The following is a 23,956-nucleotide window of genomic DNA, read 5'->3' as shown; positions in this document are numbered from 1 at the left end:
CAGCCAACATTATAAAAACATTATAGATGAGAAACCAGCTCAGAAAGGTAGTGAAATGCTGCTGAGAGCACTGACATCCATTCACATATTATACGGAGTCTAATTGGTGTGAAGGTGCTTAGGTCCAGCATGGCGCAACACAGGATGAAGGTAAAATAAAATTGTTCAACACAGGATAAAACAAGTCAATTTCACAAGTCAGAATAGAGGCAATCACACTGTTATTTGCAGTGTAAATAAATGATCTACTATTAATCTATTTAAAACACAGTGCAGAGGAGTGCTCATTGGACAATGGAATGTCAGACAGAATAATATATTGACTTTAATAATGGATAATATGGATAATACAGTAAACTCTTATTATGACCTCTTATTGTGCATAATGAACCTTAGTCAGACCAGAGGGGAGGTGGATACATGAAATGTCAGATAAGCTATTTGAAATTAACAGAAGCATGGCACCTGATGCAGTTTCAAAATGGGAGTTGGCAAAAATGAATACAGTCAAGGTTTTGAAAAGGCTCATTTATGCCCAAAATATAAAGGTTATAGCATGAAGTATGAAAATAACCATACTCATTGAAGGCAGTGTTTACAAATGCAATTTTAGTATACACCTCCCGAGTGTTGTTGTGACATTGAGAAATGGGTAAAATTTAAATACGTGCCTCCTAACATCTTACATGCCTAACTATATTTATAACTACTATATTTTGTTAACACACCACCAAGCTTAAACTCCCCGAACGTGTAATATTATAAAAATAAATATTGCGTGAATAATGTGCCAAGATCTGTCAAAGCAAGATCAGCATTGAAAGAATATCAAAAAAGTATGGGGAACTTGTTGCTACATGCCCTTTTATTAAACTTGACATTTTGACAGATAGTTTTGTCATGGTAGTGGGGGGTTAGGACCCAAACGCAGAGTGAGGGGGAAAACACAAAACTCCAAACGATAAATGGAAACAAGGACTTTACTTACAAAACAGGAACTAAAGCAGGGAACAAAAGGCCTCGCAGGGCAACTCTCAAAAAACAAAGAAAAACTTCAAAACACAGGAAACAAAGAAACTCCAAGAATCCAAAAGCACGTAAAAATGGAACATGGGCAGAAAACACATGGGGAACTACTCTCAGGAGGAAACACGCAGGGCAGAAACATAACCAGAAGCACACACAAGGATCCAGCACCCGAGTCAGGGAAGACAAGCACTTAAATAGACAAGACACTGACGAGACACAGCAGGGCACAATGCACAATCCGGCTACAGAGAGGGAAGGGAAAACGAGACAACCAAAAAATAATAATAGAATAATTGAGAACAATAATACAATTAAACGGTAAATGAACTGAACTAAAAACTGCCATCTGGCGGCCCAAAAAGGGAAACGCAGACAAACCACAGAACCATGACAAGTTTATAGAATAGGGTATACTGACAATGACAATGTTTTACTGAATGTGAAACAAGGCCATCACCTATGGTGGTGGTGGCATAACGATTGGAGAGTTGTACAGTACGTAATGCTAAAGGCTTGCTTAGGTGGACTGTTGTTTGTTTCAGGAAGGCAACATATGTAATGTAGATTGATCTATCTAGTTTTATAACATGTAACATTTCATATGTTCTCCAGCTTTGGAAAACATGTGAAATGGAAGCTCTGGAAAACCTTTTACATAATTATGATTCCTAAAAAAAAAACTAAGCGAGTCTATTGTCGATGGCACACATTATCAATGGAATAGCAGCTGACACACCGGTTTTTTAATTTAATTTTTAATTAGGGAGACATACAATGGACAGAATTTAATAAACTTTTCAACACAGCAAATTTTAATTCGCAATGAAAAGCAGTTGTTAATTATATTCTTCACAGAGAGAAATCATAATCAACGTTGACTTGATCTGTGATGAGGAGAAAAAGGAAATGCTTTTGTTTCTCAAGGTTAGTAGCTTTTTATTAAAGCTAAGGACAGGTGTGGATTAAATCCATGCTTGTGTCACCACATCAGGAAGATGCTACAGTATGTTCAGGAATGGGCTGCATAGTAGGGATGCTAGCCACAGGTGGCACTGTCATGATAAAGATTCAATACCAGTTCACAAAGATCATCAACTGAAGCCAGTGCTTTTGCAGAAAGGAGCATGTGACAGCCCCTTTGTGCTATATTATACAATTAAATCAACTGTTTAAACAATATGAATATTGCAATACTTGTTTGTTTTGTGTTTCATATTATACTTGCAAAGATAATAAGAACGGGTAAAAAAGCTATTTAAAATTGAGCCCATAAACATTTTAATGTCAGTTACATTGATACAGTCCTGAAAACATGGAATACATGCTAGATATATGGACAGCAAACAAAGCAATAGTCTCCCAACCTCAGATTGACAGAAATCTAAATTCATCTGTTACCACTTGCTCTCTCAAACTCATTTTTGATTTTCTTTTGTTCTTTAGATCTTCAAATAGGCCAGCACCAGTGTAAGTCCTCATCTTCCTTCAATGAGACCCTTTCAGCATTTCTCTGGTTTTAAACATCAAAAGACTACTTTTTATGAAGACATCTAAATGTCTTTTTATGCTCCATCGTTTTCAGAATGTGAAAGAAAATGGATGCCAAGTTTTCCAACCGGGTGTCTTGAATGTAGTTGTTTACAGGGGATGTCATCTACCCACAATTTATTGCTATACCATAATTATTCATGACTTCTGCTGACCTCATAAAATCCTGATCGATAATTTCATCCCCAGCCCACACCTTTCACTGGTTTCTAGTGACTGTCCATTTTCAAATCACTCACACGGGCATGTCAAGCTACAAATAGTATTGCCTCTTCCTATTGCCTGACAATTATAACACAATACACTCTAACCAAACCTCTCCGTTCGGCATCCTCTCGCCAGCTGGCTGTCCCATCTCTTTTACAGCACCTGGCAGCAGCTCCTCCTGGCCTCTGCTTTTCCCTGCCCTCGCCCCACAATGGTGGGACAACATTCCCAAATTAGTCAGGAAGGCAGATTCCCTGACTTCCAAAACATCAAAATCCACCTTTTCAGACTACTTTGCAATGCTTGTATTTAATTATAAACAAAAAGATACCATTCTCCCTTTAGCACACAGGTTTTGAGGCCTGCATCTTGACGGTGGCACTTGTATGGCTGCTCCTTGGTGTATCTCTAGCTCTTGTGGTGTTTGCTTACTATGCGAAATGGCATTTTGCAAGTCCCTTTAGCTAAAAGCATCTTAAGTGACAAAATGATAAAATGTTAATGGAATACCTTTCCAGGTCATGTCACAGCTTTACAGCTGTCTACAGTTGGTGATCATTTTTCCCAGTAAGAACTGGATTTTTCAGATGAAATTTCAGATAATAAGTTGTATTTCCAGTGTTAGCAAAACTTATGTTGGTTTATATGATAGAGCTTCCCTGACATATAACTGTGGGAGACGATGGATTCTTTGGATTGTTGCAGTTGCATTAGCCAGACAGGTCCACTTAATAAGAAACAAGAAAAAGAATCACTTTCAACAGGAATGGGTCAATACCGTTTCACAGATGGCTTGTTATGAAAGGATCACCAAATATTTTTTGGATGAAATGTACCTGTGCATATGCATGTAAATATGAAAAAAAAAAAAATTCTTCCTTTATTTTGTATTTATTTGTTTATTTTTTTATTGATTTATGTATTTTTGATATTCTAATAGGAAAAGTTTTGGTCTTTGGTTTTTATTTCACATTATTCCCTTCTATGTTGGTATGTTAAGTAATATGGTACTGTATTTAACATGCCAACATAGAAGGTTACGTTACGTATAACAATAATATAACTATAGATGTTATGCGTTATATTGATTTTGCTTCACTTCACAGTCTGGGGACAGGCATACTTCCAAAAGCTATGTCACTATACAGTAAGTGGAAAATGAATACACTAGAGGAAGGGTGGCCACCATGATAATTAGGGGTACAAAAGCAAGCACTTGCTTGGCCAATTAATTTGACTTCTAGGGAAAGACGTAGATTCTTTTTTGTTTACATATACACGGTTCATCACCTATTAGAACCCATCTCTATTAATGACCCTGTGAAAGTACTTGTTTAATTGTTTATGACACTGTAAGAAAAATATGAATTCTTTTCCAAATGTTTAAGCAGGAAAACAATAACTTTTTCTTTTGATGTAAAGTCATTGCTAGTCATCAAACTAATTTAAGAAATATACAGCCTCCAGATAACCCACCTTATGATCAGCCACTCCACAAAGAAGAGAAACAGAAACACTGTATCATTGTGTGTTATTACTGTGTAACAACACCATTGCTCTCTGAAAGTATACATGCAGTGTAAACCCACGGTTTATGGGTAATTTGAAGTGATCTGAACATATGCCTAGAAAAGAAACAAAACAATTGCAACAGTAATTACTATGATCTTAATCCATGTATTATAGAATGTGATGCCTTTGATAATCAGGCACCTTCATATCTTATTTACAATAGCCTTTTGGTAAACATTTTCATTGCTAGATAAAATAGAGAACTTGGCATTTAAATGTTTAAATGAAACATATAAACAACAATACATCATGTATTTTGTGTTTAATGAATTAAATATTTAGTACATAGATTTTACATAGCTTTTATCATTCACTGCTATTCTGTTGCTCCATACATTGAATGCCATCACTGATTTAATAGGCAATTACTTGGACACATATATGAAGAACATAAGAATACTCAATAATGAGAACAGACCATTCAGCCCATCTAGGCTTATAATGCATCACAACCTTGAGAGTCTCGGCCTGTTCTGCAGGATCTGGCAAGCTGTTCCACTTATTGACTCAAAAAACATTCCTGATATCATAGCAGAATATACCTCTAACTGATTTGCCACTTTGCCCCCTGGTTCTTCTGACAACACAACCTGAAAAATCTATTGTAGTTCACATTTTGCTAAACCTGAATAGACTAAGGGCCATATTTACTAGGGATTTGCATGGCTTTTAAAGACGCCAACGAAACAAAAAAGGTTTTTCCATATCCACTAGGTTGCTGCAGCAGCAGTTTGTGCCAGTAAAATGAGAGAAAAGTGACATCCCTAAAATGTGCATGTTTGGATTAATGCATATGCATTTTAGGGCATTCTGATTTTGGACCACAAAAGAGGAGAGGATGGAAATTTATGCATATGACCTTCAACGGGTGATTTATGCGAAAGGAGAAGTCTTTCTAAATCGAGTATCGCATTTTGTCATATCAGAGGAGAATAACCGACAGGCTCCCAAATCCTGCAATATTCCAGTTACAGGATGAGCTTGGAGATGATATGGAGCCAACTGCAAAATGAAGCCACGCCATCCCTGCAGCACTTCCTTTCCATGCTGCACTTCCTGGCTTCTGGCTCACTCCAGCTCACAGCTGTGACATTAGCTAGCTATGTGTTCAAACACACCGTCGCTGCTGCCGAGAGCCATGCTGCGTCAAATGTCCCGTTACAACGCATTTCCGAAACCAAACGGGGATTTTATACCATTGCTAATTTCGCAAATGTGCTCCGTGCAATTAACTGTACACATGTTCAACTGATACCCTCATCAGCAAATGAGGACGCCTGTTTGAGAAGTTGAGAGGCGGTTATGGAGATGGTTGACTGTCGGGTACGAAATTAAACAACGTGAAATTTTAAAACGGTGTTCTGAAGTTTTTACTAATGAGACGTGTTCACATACTCTCTGCACATTTAAAGGTGACAATGCCTATCCAAACAAACGCCTGTCCAAACTCTGAATTCAGCAGAGATGGAGTGATGCAAAGAAGTGCACATCTGCACCAGAAATGTGGTGGAACACTCATTCAGAATCCTTAAGATTCTGTGGTCTGGACTGGACTGGACTGTGGAGCCCTCTTGTACAGCCCAAAGAAAGTGGCACAGCTGTTTGTGGTCTGCTGCATACTCCACAATATTGCAGTGCACAACAGATTGGCAGTGGAACTGTTTGAAGTGGAGAGAGAGGCTCCTGAACCCATGTGTATGGGGATAGAAGACAGAAGCATGCAGCAGTGATTAGCATCGTTTGAGTTTTTCACCTTAGTTTTTCCCCAGCTGAATTAAGTTCAAATTTCAAGGGATTCATGCTTTATTAATGTATTTGTTACAGTCATGAATTCATGTTAACAGCTACATTAGTTAATGCCAGTTCATGTGACCTTTTGCAATTATGCAATTTGGGTGAACCACCCCTTTAATTCACAATCTTATTATACGCCATATTTTCTTTGGTGCATCACCTGATGCTTTGCCAAAGTTTTCTTATGTCAATTATTGATCTTTTCACTTCGCGGACAGTCTTTCACAGTCTTTTCACTGAGATTTCCTGCCAGTTTTTTTCTCGCTGGAACAACGTGTCTTAAATATCAGCAGTGCATTTAAATTAACTTGCTGTGGCTGTGCTCATTTACATAACCAGTCTTAGTAAATCCTTTTTAATCTCTTCTGTTTCTGTTTTATATTTTAATTGTGCTAAATAAAATCAAATCAAATCAAAAATCATACTTGCGGCCCTGACGGTACTTTGTGACATGCTTAGTAAATATGGCCCCTATGAGTCTTAAGTCTTTCCTTGCAACTTTTACATTCCATACCAGGAACCATAATAAAGACAACCAAAAACTCAAATCTGTAGCCAGAGTTTATATTAAAGCAGAGAGCTGAAAGGTATACTTAAGAAAGACTTACAAAACTTTCTGCTGAGTCAGAGGGCCTATTCTTTGTGATGCCCAATGTAGTTACATGCTCATGCAGATATAACCATGATATTGTCTAAAATTACTTTTTTATGTTGTCTATGGAAAATTCAATTTGTTGAAATTCATTTTTCAGACAAATGTTTTTCAAGCCCAGATTTAAAAATATATACATATATAATACATTGATTTATATTGCCACATATACTCAAAACTGACGGATACATTGAGAAAACTTACAAAAGCATTTTTCCAGCATGCCTTATAGATGAAATTAGCGTAACACAACCTAAGGAAAGTTCATTAGTTTGATTCATTTATGAAAATCATCTTAATCAAATCAATTAACCAGTGGTACTGGTTACTGGTTACAGTGGTACTATGTTTCCCAAAATGCTTCAAAGATTCTTTGTAACTCCATCTTCAGGGATGGACACATGGGACCACCATTTTTCTGTCCCTGACAGGAAAGTTAGGTGACTTTCTGTTAGGTGACTTTCAGTTATTTGTCCCTCAGTTAGATAAGTAGCCAAAAGTCTGACTGCAGGAAACACAATATTTTAAAAGAGGAGAGGAGGTATGATTCTTGAAATTCTCCTTTTTAACCAGCTTTTGCTCTAACATGCCAGCAATTGTTAAACTATCTCTCAGCATAGCCTAGACAATTCATACTCTCAAACATTAAGTGAAACCATATTAAAATAATACCTCACCACATTAAGATATTTAAGTGTACCATTTGCATTGACTAATAAGAATATCCTAGGTAGTGCAAGCGAAATATACAGTGGGTATTTTTGCCAGCATTTTTAAAAACCAATCAGAGCAGCCAGAGAAGCAAAAAACTTTAAATTGCCTTTTGTTTTAATGCTGTTTTTATGAAATATTGTATTATATAATTATAATATATTGTTAGAGTTTGTGAAGCAGAAAGCTAGCACTGAGTTTGTGATGCCATTCTGTTGACAAAGTGAGAAGCTGTCTGGTTTTTTTTCACTGATCGCATGTATGATTTTAGAAAATGATACATTACTATTCAATTATTTTTCAATACAGTACAATGCTCAGCCAATAAAAGATAAAGCATGCAGCAAGTTTGTAAATATAATTTCCTGTAAAATGATACAGATATACACATGTATATTCCAGTATACCAGTGAGTATATACATTCAGTGGCCACTTCATTAGGTATACTGGCTCATTGACGGAAATATCCTGCTCTTCCAAATAGCAAATAATGTGGCTGCACCTCAATATACTGTACCTGGGCTACCAATAATTGGACTGGAATAGCAGATTTGGCAGTTTGGTAGCCCTGAGTACTACCATATAGATTAATTATTTGCCCATCCTATCGATGTTCCAAAGCCCTTTTGTTTTCCCAACTCCCATGTTAGCTACATGGCTCACTACCTTTCTTGTAACTCTACAGGAGATCTGGAACACTTTTCATCAATTATTTATAAATTAAGTATCCTTCCTTGGAATTAGGAAGGCAGTTTAAAAGCTTCATAAGTTAGTTCTACATAGAGCATTTGGCACTTGCATGAAGAGTTAATTTGTACAAAGCTGTGAACACTTACAAGTTTCCTCATTAATTGTCAAGTCCATTCTGTTATTGGGAAACAGCACCTGTTCAAGGCAAGCTCGCCAAATAAAAGTACATGCACTTGTTTTTAGAAATGTACATATTTCAAATGAACTTTTTGAATGCCTTTTCACATTCCCTTCAAAATGGTATCTCAGTATTCAAAAACAACCCACGTCCTTTCAACAATGTTGTGTGTAGTCATTTCTATAGAAATAAATGCATCATTAAATATTGATAACTGAAACTTTTTACCCTTCAGGATCCCTTGCTAAGTTACAATGGTCTCGCACTCTTGTTGCCAGCCTGTGCACTTGCTAAAGTTGTCCCCCTCTGAGTTGGGGGCACTGTTGCCGGGAGGAACTTCGTAGACGGTGCTCCGCAGGGTGAGGTGGGTCACTGGGCTCCTGCTCGGTGGGTACCTGCGGAAGTCACAGCCACACTGGCTGGTCACCTCCCTGAACATGTCTCTGAAGCGGGTGGACATGAGGTTATAAAGAATGGGGTTGATGGCGGAGCTGAGGTAGAAGAAGAAGCCGGAGATGAGGTGGACGTACTCAAAGATCTGCCGCTGATGGACCGTCCAGCCGCTGATGAAGCTCCAGACAAGGCGGTCGGAGTGGAAGGGAGCCCAGCAGATCCCAAACACTATCACCAGCACACCTGTAACGCACGCATGCACAAACACATGTACACACACGAACACACACACACAGAAACACACATACACACACACACACACACACACACCTGGATTAGTGGTGAATTGACAAGGTTAAAAGTTTGTGGATTTGTGTCTGTCTACTTGATTATTGGGCTGAATATTTTAATTGCTTAGGAGCCTCAATCAGTCAAAAGGGAAATAGGAACACAGTGGATTAAACCAGACAAATCAGTATCAGTCCCCTTTGAAACCATTTACTATTTTAACACTTTTAATTTGTTTAATTTGTTTTGGAATACAACCATAACGTCCTGAAACCCAGTTTCATTGTTTTATTTATTATTATTGTTTTTTAAATAGTACAAGTGCCTTGGATGACAAAACATGTTTCAGTGCAAATTTTTATTTTTTAATGTCCCTTATAGTGTAGGTCTCATATTGTAGAATATATCCTTCTTGGTATTACAGGTGGGTTTATAGTTTTCCAACTGAGTGTCAACCAATAACATCCCATTGGCCTGTCCAGGGTGTATTCCTGCCTCTCACCCAATGCGTGCTGAGATAGGCTTCAGCACCCCCCATGACCTTGCCCAGGATAAGCTGGTATAGATAATGGATGGATGGATATTATTAACAGTAGCCTATTAAATTGTAGGCTACCATATCGTAGGGTTAAGGTCACTCTTCACCAGGTGATATTACAGTACCTGTGTTGCAGCCTTGCCACAAGAAGATCTATATCTGATCAAATAAGGTGGTATTACCCCCTGAGTGTCATTTGTTTCTGGACAATGGAATGTTTGTGGATGTTCTCTGATTTCAGTCATATGACGTTCTGTCACTGGACTATAAACTGGCTTTACTAATATCATGTTCCCCACTGTGCATGGGGAAAACAATGAATTGTCTGGAGGATATACACTCCCTGAACAATCTTGTGAAATAATACCAGTGAATACTACTCTCAAAAAGAGCATTTCAGTCAATGAACTACATTTCTGTATGTATGAACTGTGGGAAGTGTCAATTTTTCAGCTAACAGATATAAAGTATGGGTCCTCCAAGGTAACTCCAGGAATGTACTGTCGGAGGAGATAGAATTGATTCTGTAGGAACCCACAGCAGATTTAAGATCTATTGATTGAATCAGATACAACAGTACAAGTCTTTTAGATATAACAAATTTAAACATGAAACATCTTTCATTTGAAAAGAACCTGTTTGCCAGTCCCCCGCTTCACAATCCTCTCTGGTTTAATTTGATTTATAAAATATGAGTTAGGACAGCAAGGTGCAGTGGGTAACATGTGATGTGACTGCTGACGGTAGCAACAGGATGAATTCTGAAGTGTACAGAAATATCTTACCGCCTGAGATGCATCCAAACGTCTCAAAACTCTTTGGACAGCACTTTATCATGCAGCAGGAAAATGACCCCAAACGCACTGCTAAAGTCACCAAGGAGTTTTTCAAGGTTAAAAAGTGGAATGATCTTGACTAAGTCAATCATCCAACCTAAATCCAACTGAACATGTGTTTCACTTGCTGAAGACAAGACTGAAGGCAAAAAGCCCACAAAATAATGAAGATGGCTGCAGTACAGGCCTGGCAAAGCATCACCAGGGAAGATGCCCAGCGTTCAATCATGTCTATGGGTCACAGACCAAGCAGTCATCGAATGCAAAGGATTTGCAACCATGAACTAAATGTTAATTTGTCCAATTACGTTTGGTCCCCTAAAATGGACAGAATATGTGTAAAAAGTGCTGTAGTTCCTACACAGATTACTCGATCTGGATGTAAATACCCGCAAATTAACATCGACAGTCTGCACTTTAACTTCATATTCATGGTTTCGTTTCAAATTCAACGCAAGAATCAAATTCAACAAGAATACAGAGCCAAAACAACAAAAATGATGTCACAAATTCCCACTTCTTTCAGAAAATAATCTCTGCCAGGAACAGCTACAGATTCCATAATACCCAAATTCACATTTACATTTGTCAGCACACTTGCCAAAGGTATCATCATAACTGAAAAGAGTATTCTCTACACAGATTTAACTATAGTGTTTCACATAAATTTCACATGAAATCAAACTCTCTTTGCATCTCAAAGGGCATTGAGGCTAACCAGGTGCATGCTTTGTTTTTCCACAAATGAGTTTTTAGTTAATAATAATCATTTAACATGTATACTGAGCATAAAACAAGAATGTGCTAATTCACAAAATGTGCATCCTTTGTGACCATAAAAATACCAGACAATTAAATGTGAGATTCACATTGCATATTCTCATTTGTGGTCGTTCTCCACTGATAGCGACGCAGTGCAGTTGGCAGTTCATACTAACTGTGATTAAAAGTTATCTCTCCACAATATGAAATCCCCGATGTGAAAAGGACAACAATGTGGCTGACAGATTAAAACCTTTTTAAAAAAACATAATTTAGCAATAGAAAAATGTGAACTTGTAAAGGGCTGATATTAATATAGATTACTTCAGTCAGGACCACTGTAATCAAAGTTACAATCTGAAATGGCAATGCAGGTATCTTTGGCAGTATGGCTCTGTGCTGGATGCTGGCTATGTAAGCATGCATGGATGAGCCAGGGAGGGCAGTAGCAAACCCCCCTAGAGGGGTAAAAGTAGAACAGTTCCATCTACAAAACAGGCAATTATTCACCTTTAATTATACAGGACAGATTAACAGCATGTCTTTGGATGTGGGAGGAACCCGGAGGAAAGCAAAACAGACATTAGGGGTGCGTCCCAATCATCCAAAATGTGTCTTCCTTTCCTCCACTATAACCTTGTCTCCTCCATGCCACGAAAACCGACCTTCGGACTTCCCTCCGTCCAGTGTCCCAATATTAAGGCAACAAGCAAAGCGGCTTAAAGCTCGGCTCCTCGCATCCTCCGGTGAAGGATACATTGATGCATGCTACCGTGGAAATCTTTTCACATTTGTAAATGACATCATCGTGCTCATGGCCAAAGGGATTCAAAGACCATTCTACAGAATCTGACACAATCTAGACTTTAGACAGCAGAAATGATTTAGATAGCATTTCTCCACTTAGGCATGATATTTAGCCAAATGTGTGTGTGGTTCAGTAGTTTTACACACATAGCTTCCTACCCAAAAGCTAGATTGCCTTTTAGAGATAACACAATGTCCATTCATTTCTGTGGCTCATATCCTACAGACAAATTTGGCAATTTAAGACAGGGAAGCAGGTTTATAAATTTGCTTGTACATGAATGTTAGATAAACAAGCATGACTGTAAACATAAATAAGCATGGCAGCTACCATTATTTCAGTGTGTGAATACACATGAATCCAACATCCAACCATTTCCAAAGGATGTATTTATTACCAACCAATTAGATTTCAGATGTTACAGTGGGAAATAATTTTTCTTCAGTGTGAGCACTGAAAATTGAGAAACAGTGAAGCAAATGAAGCAACAAATCTGTTTCACTAATCTACAGAAATATATCTGAATTAGTCTATGTGACATATGAACTGGCAATGTAGGCTGTCACTGTATAGCTATGTGAATTAGTGCTCTGTATGTTCAGACATTGGGCGCATTGGGATTCTGAAATTACAGTAAATTGTTATGTATGTTCACTATGAGATGTTTACTTTAATCTAATGTTATCGACTACATATTAATTAGTGGCTCCACATAAACCGCAATGCCATGTTTGTAGGCTTGTTGTAGGCTACTCTAGCATTTACTTGGGGTATGTCAGTGAAGATAGAGCAGTGCACTGAAATTTGGTTCAGCTCATTGCAATTTTGGTGTCAGCCTCAGATCATGTCTACGGGACAAGTTGCAGCCCATACGGTGCATACGGTGGATTGCTAATCTCACTGGCATTGTTATGATCTTCCCTGGTTTTATTTTGTTTAATAAAACTTCAAGATACTGATGTCATTGTTAGTGATAGCATAGCACTTTTAAGCTATTTAGCTACAGGTTTAATGGGAAATAAGTGAAAAAGTAACAGCCCTACTCTTTGATTATGTACAGAGCCCACAGTGTTTCAGTTCTCCCCGACTTGCTCAATTCTTCATCCACATTATAATGTGTAAATCTCTATCAACATACAGTATGTATTCCTGAGATATACATGCAAAAACAGGGTTAATGAAAGGTTAATTAAAGGAGAACTGTAATGCCGTTTGATCAATCTTTCAAATAGACTATGCTATACATTTTATGAAATGAACATGATGTGAAGTGAAAATGTCAGCTTTAACATTAATTGTTATAAGACACACGCACCTTCAACAAATCAGGAAGATACAGTATATCGGATGAGAGTTTCAGCTTCCTAGCCAACTAAGAATTTCTTATTAAATGTTGCTGGCTTAGCTGATTTTCTGCCATCTACTCCCGTCACCTGGGCTGCCTCCATCGACTAATTGAATGCTGCACTGACAGTGGCCCCTCCTCTTCCTGTTTGTGAATCTTACATAGAATATAAACATTGAATGCTTTTATTTTTACTATAACACAATAGCTCTTAGCAACCTTTATTTTCAATAGCTTTTTATAATCATATTACAACAAAATGCATTCTTTTCCTTTAGGTACGTCCAATTCAATTTCAAGCTAATGAAATGCCATCCTTTGAAATGCTTTGTTCTTTTTTCTTTCGGTTATCCATTCTGGATACCTGGACTAAAACATGTTTTTCTTAGAAGCATAAACTCTTGAGTAAATGTGCCCAGCACAGGTTATTTTGGTTTGAATATGCTGCTGCTTGTTCACATTATTATTTTAGTGAAAGGTTTGCAGACAAAGATTGCAGCAGGGCCCCAACAACATAACCAATTTGTCTTTGCAATTCAGTTTTATGGACTTTACCTCTGAATTTTGTTTTTTGAACAAATGTATTGAACCTTAATTCATTTTCAATCTCAGGATCTAAATTGATCTATTTTTTGTTATTATACAAAGAACCAAGATCATAACAGAAGATTATTTCTCTGTTTTAAAAATTGGGCTCTGGGTCTGCTTGTGTACTGTAAGGCCCACGGGAACAGGCATAGAGTGGAATTTCCTCTCTGACTGTCGTAAAGCAATTCGCCAGGTGCAGGGTCTGATATTGTCGGGACAGAGTGACCCGTAAGACCTTGGCATCTGGTTTTGCGACAGTTAACAGGTGACACCTCTTTTCTATGGGAAAGCAATTCTAAAATTATCCCAACGTCCTGGAGGTTTCAGATGGCAAGTAATAAAATCACATGATGGAAATGGGGCAAATTGCTCAGGACAGTTGAGGGACAGTCACAGTGCCCTCACCTGGTGTCACTGGGTAACTTGTCTTCCAACCTTCATAAGGAGAGAAATTTACTCATGCACACTTTTTGTTAGGAAATAAATCCCGATTTGGGTCGAATACATTGATACACTACACTATGCAATCTTGATCCACTGTGGAAAGACATTGAGAGTTGACAGTTGGTTCATGTAAAAGATTGTACAGTTATTTCATGTTTTTCAGAGTTTTCATGACAATCACGAGAACAAATATTCATATTTGGTATGGTTTTTATGGTCTCTGTGCGAGTGATGCTCTGGTTTAGGTTTTAAAACCAGCAAACCTAGAGAAAATCTATTTTAATAAATTTGGAAGTCAACTGTATTTTTTGGACACTCCTCCTGGTAAATCCATCTGTCTGATCCTGTCTGAACCAAATTCCAATCTTCCCCCCTCCAAGTAAATTTATGGTTTTATGAGCCTTTTGTGGCGACATCCACCTGCCTGCGCTGGGTTCTTATAGGAGAGGAACAGGGCCCTCTGGGAGTCTGCAATCAGACTTCCCACACAAGACTCTTTCTGTGTGTAGACTGCTGTCAGGGGAGTCTGCAATCAGACTTCCCACACAAGACTCTTTCTGTGTGTAGACTGCTGTCAGGGGGGTCTGCAATCAGACTTCCCACACAAGACTCTTTCTGTGTGTAGACTGCTGTCAGGTATGCTCATCTTTATCTTTGATTGTTAGACTATTTTCTAAATTCTGTAACTACAAATTGACTATTTTAAGTGTATAACCTACCTGACATTAAAACTGTTAATGACTTGATTTGTGTGGTCTTGGTCAATGTTTCGTTTTTGTAACAGCCCTCTAAGTCGGTTTCCCCCAATTATGACTAGGGAACTGCCCGTTGGACTTGTTTGATCACCAAGTTTTCAGTTAAGGCGGGACCGTCAGCAGAACCAAGTTGATCCTGGGATGACCAATATTGGCCCTTTCGGAGTCCCTGAACCCTAATTAGGTTATACTCCCCATGAGGGAAATCTCACAACCGCTGTGTCGTCTGCAAACAGCTAGTTAAATTGTCGTTACGGGCGCATCCGCGGTGCGTACCGGGTGAAACTGCGTTGACCCTCGGTGTAGAACTTCAGACGAACTGAGTTCCATTCTAAATCAAGCCTAAATTCTAATTTGGAACATAACTTATTAATTAATATGGAGTCAGATTATCACGAGGGTAAAACCTAGTAACTGTTACGCTTTCTTGCTGTGGTCATGGATATATTTGATGTGTTGTTCCGCGCATTTGTGAATATTCTGATGCTCCCATTGGGATATTGACAGTCCGGCGACAGATCGGATATATCTCTGATGACAGCATAGCCCCGTTTGCGAACGGAGAGTAACCTGAATGCTACTGATCCGTTTCGGGCCAGGTTTAAGCGGGATATGAAGCAGCGCCTTCATATCTAACCCGTGGCAACGGAACCAGTGCATTCTTAATTATAATTGTGCCCTGTTCTTACGAACAGAGGAAAAATAACTAACATCTCCGGTTTTGAATCACACCAGCCAAGGGAGAACACGCGGTGCCTTCCCCTCCAGCAACAAACCCTCATTGGTCTAGCTGTGAGGTGTTTACAGTACATTGTTGGTCTTGAACAAATATTTCCTCTGTGTTTTTCTATAAATAAATAAAGAAAAAGTTGAAATAAAGAAAAGGTTCATGTTGACCCAGGTCAGAACAAATCCATGAAAAAAGCACCCTTCTCTCCTTTGCTTGATAGAATCCCCACTGTGATTTAGCTGTGCGACCAGTGTAGCCCCAAGGGTTCTTCCATTATGTATGAAGCAAGTGAAGTGAAGACTATGAGCTCATCAAACACTCGCTTTCGTTTCCTCTGATGGATTGAAAAAATGTTTTTTTTTTCTAAAAAAAGATATTTTTCTTGCATATTAAAAAATGAACAGTTTGAACAGTATAATAGTCTATTAAAATGTAAAGCAGATGCTCTCAGTCTACACTCTCAACAGAGAAAATACACAGACAGAGAAAATACACGGTGAAATGGTGGACATTAAAACAATAGTGAATGGACCAGGCTAGTTTGAGCACGCTGAAAAATATGAAGGAATTGTCCTTAACACTGGATCAGCTATCAGAGTGTGATTGTAGTGGAAATGCATGCTGCAAGTGAAATGGTGTACTTAAGTTTAAAAAATTCATTTGGCAAAAGTGCATTTTTGTCATGCATTTAGAATAAGTTGGAAGTGGGTAGGGTGTGGGGCATAGAGGGAAGGGGGTGTGGGGCAGTGTGAGGAGGGGATGAGGCAAAGTGAGAACGGCGTGCGGTAAAGTGGGGAGGGGGCGGAGCATAGCGGGGAGGGGATGAGGCGGGGGAGGTGGGGATTGGGCGAGAGACTTACAAAGCATTTTGGTGACTTGCTGATGGCGCACTCTCTGCTGCTGGCTGTGGACGCCGCTGTAGCTCCTGTGGCTGAGGCCCGACTTGGCCTCGAGCGCGTGGAGCATCCTCTCCCGCCGGAGCTGCAGGCCAATGAGCAGGTACAGCACGCTGATGGTCATCATGGGCAGCAGGAAGAAGAACAGGGTGGTCACCTGGATGAGGAGGTTGTAGATCCACTGGGGTTTGACCAGCGTGCAGGTGGCCGACTCGGGGTACTGGCGGCCGAACCTCGGGGGCAGGGTGTCGATCCCGTGCAGGCTGGTGTTGGGCACGGCGCAGATCATGGAGAGCGCCCACAAGGTGAGGATCACCCTCTTGGCGTGGGCCCTGGTGACCACGTACTTGGCCTTGAGCGGGTGCACTACGGCGATGTAGCGCTCCACGCTGAGCGCCGTCACGTTGAGGATAGAGGCGAAGCAGACGGTCTCCAGGAGGAAGATCTTGAAGTAGCAGCCTCCCTTGCCGAAGAGGAAGGGGTAGTTGCTCCACATGTCGTACAGCTCCAGGGGCATGCCGAAAATCAGGACCAGCAGGTCCGACACCGCCAGGCTGAACAGGTAGTAGTTGGTGGGCGTCCACATCACCTTGTTGCGGGCGATAACCGTGCAGGTCAGGGCGTTTCCCAGAGCCCCCACCAGGAAGATCAGCAAGTAGGTGACACAGACGGGCAAAAAGGCAGGAGACCTACGGTGCCCCAGGTACTTCAGCAGGTACTGCTCGTGGCTCAGGCACATGTCCACTGCTTGGGAACCATTATTTCCTGGCAGGGAAGAGCTCTGGTTGCATGCCCCAGCCTCAATGCAATGTACCAGAGCATCTGGAGACCCAGAGAAGTCTACTGAAGAACAGTTAAAGCTGGCCATCTCCAACACCTAGGGGAAAGAAAAAAAATTCTCATTTGCGTTGGGCAAAACAAAACGTAATTATAAAAACGTAATTCAAAAAAGAGTAATTTAATTATTATTGCATCCCATGTGGTGGGACATTGGGGAGTTTTGTTTTTCTCTCACCACAGTTTTTTTATTCCCTCTGGGGAGTTTTTACCTCACTTGCTGGCTTTATGGATGTTCAAGCTTAGACTTGCCTAATTTCTTCTGTTTCTTCTTTCTATAAAGCGTCTTTCTGACAATGCCTATACAAAGAAGTACTGTACAAATGCAATAAAAATGAAAATGGATTCATAAAAACATACCTATAGTTGACCCAGATTTGTCAAGAAAGATGGCAAGAAGGATGTAGTTCAACCAAAACTGCTTCTAGTGGTTTTAATAATGCCTCTGTAATCATGTCAATAAACTTGTTTTGTTTTATGCCACTCCTAACTGATTTTAGATGGACCAAATATGCTGTTATACAATGAAAGATGAGTATTTCCAGATTTTATGACTTGAAAGTATGACTTATTTCCTTTTAATGCTCAATTTTACACATATCTTAAGTTCCTTTCCGTAGAAACACTGTTTTCACATGACTTCTCAATGAATGAAATCAGAGAAATAGCATTGGCCAACTTCAGGACAAACAATCATTATCTGCATTTTTGTGGTGGGTATTCAGGTATTTGAATTTAGATACATCACAAGTATATACCAAGAACATCTGTTATTTGACATGAAATTTAGTATAATTGATAGTTAAAATTTATATTGCATGTGCCTAGCTTTAACTAATTATTATTCATATTTCATATGAGTTCATTTTACCTGATTTTATGTTTTGATGTAGCTTATTTTATTTTTTATTATTCCTTTTTCTCTACTCTGTCTTATTTGTTTACTATTGTGTACTATTTCTACTATTACTAATACATTTCATGAAGTGTGCTGAAATAAGCTGGAAACAGAGAAGGTAAAGGTTTAGGGTTTCGGATATTGTGCACTCGACCAGTTTTACCAGCTCACCAAAGCATGTATATGGAGAGAGTTTTAATGAACAAACGATACATCTCTCCCTCGTTCATTCAAACATGGCCATTTTCATTTGCGCCATTAGAGGCTGTTCTGCCAGCACTCAGAACCCTAATATTCAATTCCGTGACTGCCCTGAAATGTCAGGTAATTATTGCTTTTGTCCCGCTTTATAGAATAGAGAGGGAGTGTCTCGCAAAAGATGATGGCTAGATGTAGACAGCTTGGAATTAACTGGTCAAAATACAAAATAAAATAGGAGATCATCACAGATAGAGCCCCTGGATTCATTTGAATACAAAATTAGTGGGACCACAAGGAGCTGGAGTTGATATGAGGCTACACTATTCTGTTTCATAGAAAGTCTGCTATGTCTTCTAATTGGATAAACATTCATTTATAATTAATAATTTATTATAGCATAATGTGTGAAAAACTCAATTAATTATTATTATTATTATTATTATTATTATTATTATTATTATTATTTAGTTCTTGTTTTGAGTATATTTTGTTATGTTCCTTTGAGTTTTGAGCTATCATAAATACCATATATGCAAAACAGCTTGAGGGAATTTTAAGATTATGTGAGAAGGGATATAAAAATGAAAACTGCAACTGTATCGAAGAGAAGATAAAGGGAATTGCATCACTGTAAAATAATAATTTCTTTCAGTCTGAACATGCAGCCTGCCTACACATATTGATTATTTCTATTTTGTTTATATTACTTATTATCTATTCTCAGTAATTGACATGTTGACAAATGTCATCCCTGTTGTTTTCAGCTGACTATGATTGCGTTGACACTGTTCTTGTATTTCTGCAATACTTCTCTGATACTTCATTCGGTAATTAATTTTATACTTGAATTGCCTCCTCGGCTTGATTGTAAAAGATTTGACGTCACGCTCTGCGCTCTGCCCTTTATAAGTGTGTATAAGCAAGCCACGCCAGATAGCAAATGAAAGCGGCTACCATGAAAATGAAATGTCGGACAGAGATAATGGAGAGTAGATGTCCAAGTGACTGAAATGACGACAGCAAGATCTCACAACATCCATGTAATGACACTTTTTTGTATGAGAAGAGGAAGCACCTGGAAAAACAACTGAAGAGACCGGCACGTGACTTGTGTCTGAATAGAGTTAACGCGACGTTTAATTCCAAGGCCTATGGATACGTTTCATTTGATTGGATGCTGCAAACTTCTATTCACGTTCTGCTCACACACAGCATTGTGCCAGAGTCACATATGCAGTGCTGACTTATGAAAGAATGTGGATGGCTGGTAACTCGGCGCACACCGTTTCCATGCGGAGGGTTAGCGGCAAAGGGCTCTCTGTCTTATCACCTTCCATGGCCACACATAGGAAGTGAACATTACATAGATATTCTCACATAGAAAGGTAGCGAAGCCAACAGACCTTTGTGACTAACTCACAGCGTGTAAAAGGCTCCATGCTGTTTCCAGAATTTGAATTAGTTACACTACGTCAATGAATTCTGCACTCTGATCCCACGTTTCCAGTGCTCGCGGCAGTATTATGAATAGGTAGACAAGAAATTAACATATTTTCCCTGTCATTAAATGCTCAATGACAGACAGATCAGTTGTGATCATTAAAGGCATCCACTTATCATTAATTAACCAGCAATTCCAAAGAACAGTGCAATAAACACCTAGTACACTAGAACAGTATACCTTGCCACTAGTAGATTCAAACAAAACAAATCAGAGTTATTACGTTGTATTCCTCCTCTTTGCATATTCATGACAATGTGTGTTAGAAGATGCTATAACTGCCTCATGTAACAAGCCGATGAAGCAGTACCCTTCATTTTATAGATTTTTTCTTTCCAACCAAACAAACAAGACAAACATGTAAAAAAAAAAAATAAATAAAAAAATGTATAAAAAATAAATAATAATAATAATAATAATTCACCTTGACCACTTTAAGGTGAAGGAACTTGACAGCTTATAGTGGTCTCCTGTTAAAAATGTTTTCAAATCAAAGATTCTGAAAGAACTATACTATTTGAGTGTATTGAATGCTGCCCATTTGAATTTACCTTCTTTTGCATCATGCCACAACAAGCAGTTGCACATCTTAGCATTTTTTCCAAAGAATTAATGGAAAACTTATTTGATATAGGGTTGCTGTATTTTTATGGAATGATGAAAGCCCCAGACTAATACATACATCAGATGAAGTTGCAATGCAAAATGAGAGGCTACTTCCTTGTGAAAGGAAATCTATCTATCTATCTATCTATCTATCTATCTATCTATCTATCTATCTATCTATCTATCTATCTATCTATCTATCTATCTATGTCTGTCAAACCTCATTAAATATTTACTACATACACAGCATTTTCCAAATCTTCAAAAGAAAGAAAGAAAAAAAAGCGCAATACATTGGCTAAGCTTGAACACACCGGCGTCTGTTTCTTTTCTTTCTTTTACATAATTTGATTTATAAGAAAACCACATGCAGTAATGTAAGGTTTGTGTGCATAATATTTGTTCTCTCCATGCACTTTTATGTTTTATTGCTATTCATTTTAGCAGCAATGCTATATAAAAACTGAGGAAAGAAAGACTAATATCTGCAATTGAATTTCCTGTAACAAGATCAAGAGTAATCCTACCTTCAAAATGTGTTTCCAGTGTATCAATGCCTTTTGATAAGTAGCATAGGATCAAGACGGTCTAAAATCAGTCAAACCCACTTGCACTCTATTTCACTTCAAGCTCCCCAGCCAGTTCTATAGTCTGCTGGTTCTACCTTGATATGTTTATCAAATGCAGACAGACTGGAATCCTCTCCCTCTGTTGGACCGAAGCTCAAAGCCCAGCTCTCTCTTCCCCAGCTCTGTCAGCCTGCGATAGGCTACATAGTTTGTTTCTGTGCGTGTGACTCTCAATGATGCTGGCCCCCCCTTGAGTCCTGACAAGCAGCTTCACTTCTTTCACTTGAATTACAAACAGTCTTCCATTCAGTCACACAAGCACACTGTAGAGAGGAAAGATCAGAGCAGTCACACTTTCTATCAGTTCTCATCTCCGAAGCATGCATTTCTGTCAAAAAGATTCTCAGAGATCTGTCCGTAATGGCAAGTAGACTTTTAAAGTGCTTTTACCCCACATTCTTGTGCAAATGTGTTAGTTTCATTTGTTGAGAGTTACTACTTGCAGTACAAAAATGTTTGAATATTTTGGTGTCAGGCTCTTAAAGCCAAAGCTGTGATTAAATATCACATGGTTAAGGACGCCAAACAAAGAAAGACCTGCGATGCCAGCTCACCAGACAGATGCCAATGGAACACCAGGACCAGAGCTTTACTGTCTCAAATCCTTGAAGGTAACTGACAGGAAGCCGTGCTTTCCTCTTCAAGCTGGAAACAACAGATTTACAAGACCTCAATTATTCATTATTTATAAAATACAGTACTATACATTTCAATACATTTTACATTTAAATAACATCTTGAATAACAACATGTTAGATCATAATACATTTGCTACATTGTTGGATTGCATTAGATGTGCTGACATGTTTAAAAGTTCATCTGGGACTGTTAGGGTCCTTTGCTATGTTCATTTTATTTAGTTATTTCTTGTGAAATTGTTTTGATATTTAAAATTCAAGGCAATGGCATACAAATCTTTCCTTGGTTATATTAGTGAATTTTACCAAGATAATATAATTCCATGGTAATTCAATTCAAGCTCATGGAAAACAATAGGTTTAGGGTTTAAGATTTGTAATTATTAAATAAAGACAAAGTATCTTTTTTCTGCGTTTGTTTTTCCTCCAATAATTCTCAGAAAATCACTGTAATGACAAATAAAACTGGTCATATAAATATGTGCACCATAAGGCTGCCCACTCCATTTACATCCAGGTGATTTGCAATGTTACGTGTATGGTCACGCATGTATTACGAAATTGTCCTGGATCAAGACATGGCTCCTTAATTCAGGCCAACTCTGATTCCTGTAATCTTCCAGGGGATCCCCCCCCCCCCCACTGCAGGGGTGGCTGTTAGGGGACAATAGCTATCCGTTAGAGACATGGCTGATGACACTTATTATATAGCGTGTGAATTGTCCTTCAGTCGAAAAACTCACAACTCACTGTGGCCTAATAGGGAGGAGTTTGGAGTTCAGATGTTTGCATAAGTCAGGTGGAACATTACAATGCAGCCCTCAGATAGCCTGGATATTCTTTGTGATGTGTTCTGTGTTGTATAACATCGCCAAAATTTGTGGACGTTTCGGACAGCAGTCTGAGCTGCTGATGTATCTCGGGTCATTAAGTGGCAGATGCAGTTCACTGTCATGACTTCTAAAGTCCTATAATGACTTCAGAAGGCGTGATGATAAACCGCATGTGCCACTTAATGACCCGAGATACACCAGCAGCTCAAGTGAGGAGGAATCAGCAAGCGGAAGAGCTGCTTCATCTATAGCCTGGTAAGCAGAAGGAATGATTTATTTGGTTCCATTTTAACACTATATTTAATTTTATTTATATAAATAAATGTAATATATTTATTCATTCATCACATGTTAAATTGCTGTGACCAGGTTTCCATACTCTCTGATGATTAAAACCCCACTGATAGAGTAAACTGAACAATTATAATGAGAACTAAAAGTCTTGTTAAGAAAACAAACAAATTAGAAATGAAAACAAATTTGCACCACATTACACAATTAATTAACAATTTATTTTCAAAGTCTTGGTAAATCTGCTGTTATTTTAGCAAAGCCGCCAACGGGCAAATGCTGGTGGCATTAAAGGGAAAGGAAGATGCCACTCTGACTGGTTTTGGTGAGTTTTACTAGCACTTCTGGCCTTAACTTCAGCCTATATGTATGCCAATAATATGGGCATATTACCAGATTCAGTGAAAACTGCCTTACAGTCATCTTAAAAGTGGAAAAGATCAATTACAGACCTCATTCTTATTCTTCTGCAAAATAAGATAAATTGTTGTTTCCCTTTTCCAATCAGATGAAATGGATTGATTCAAAACTGATATTCATTAGATAATGTTGATACTGATTACTTAAATGATAAACAAATTCCCTCTGTACTTTTGTCTTTAGATGTTCAAAAATTATAGGTAGAGGTAGAATGAGGATACCTTTTTTCCGGTAGTTCATCTAGGATTAAACATTTTTAAGCGGGTCAATGCTAAAATACGTTTATGACTATGGTTAATAAAAATGGACAGTAATCACCAGCATTCACCTTGAGCAG

The 23,956-nt window shown here is 38.5% G+C and overlaps 1 protein-coding gene across 2 annotated transcripts; it reads right to left on the bottom strand.

Moving 5' to 3' along the window:
- Window positions 1–4,656: 4,656 nt before the first annotated feature.
- On the bottom strand, window positions 4,657–21,589 carry LOC118229942 (neuromedin-U receptor 1-like). Of its 2 annotated transcripts, XM_035422523.1 has the most exons (4): window positions 21,336–21,589; window positions 16,730–17,642; window positions 8,913–9,018; window positions 4,657–8,777 (listed from the first exon to the last, which is right to left on the bottom strand). In XM_035422523.1, the coding sequence occupies exons 2-4, from the start codon at window positions 17,631–17,633 to the stop codon at window positions 8,627–8,629; spliced, it is 1,161 nt and encodes a 386-aa protein (XP_035278414.1). In that variant the 5' UTR covers window positions 17,634–17,642; window positions 21,336–21,589; the 3' UTR covers window positions 4,657–8,626. The 2 variants fall into 2 exon arrangements, with proteins under 2 accessions (XP_035278414.1, XP_035278413.1); XM_035422522.1 differs by having other exon boundaries at window positions 4,657–9,018.
- Between the last annotated feature and the right edge of the window lie 2,367 nt (window positions 21,590–23,956).

This window comes from Anguilla anguilla, chromosome 6, assembly GCF_013347855.1.
Source record: "Anguilla anguilla isolate fAngAng1 chromosome 6, fAngAng1.pri, whole genome shotgun sequence".
In the NCBI taxonomy this organism is placed as follows: Eukaryota; Metazoa; Chordata; class Actinopteri; order Anguilliformes; family Anguillidae; genus Anguilla; species Anguilla anguilla.
The sequence above is the reverse complement of the archived record's forward strand: the minus strand, read 5'-3'. Positions and strand labels throughout refer to the sequence as shown.

Excerpts from the sequence above, each read along its gene's own strand:
- LOC118229942 (XM_035422522.1), bottom strand. The coding sequence starts at position 17,633 with ATGGCCAGCTTTAACTGTTCTTCAGTAGACTTCTCTGGGTCTCCAGAT. Across the intron at positions 9,019-16,729 it reads GCAAGTCACCAAAATGCTTT|GTGTGCTGGTGATAGTGTTT; the intron begins GTAAGTCTCTCG and ends CGTGCGTTACAG.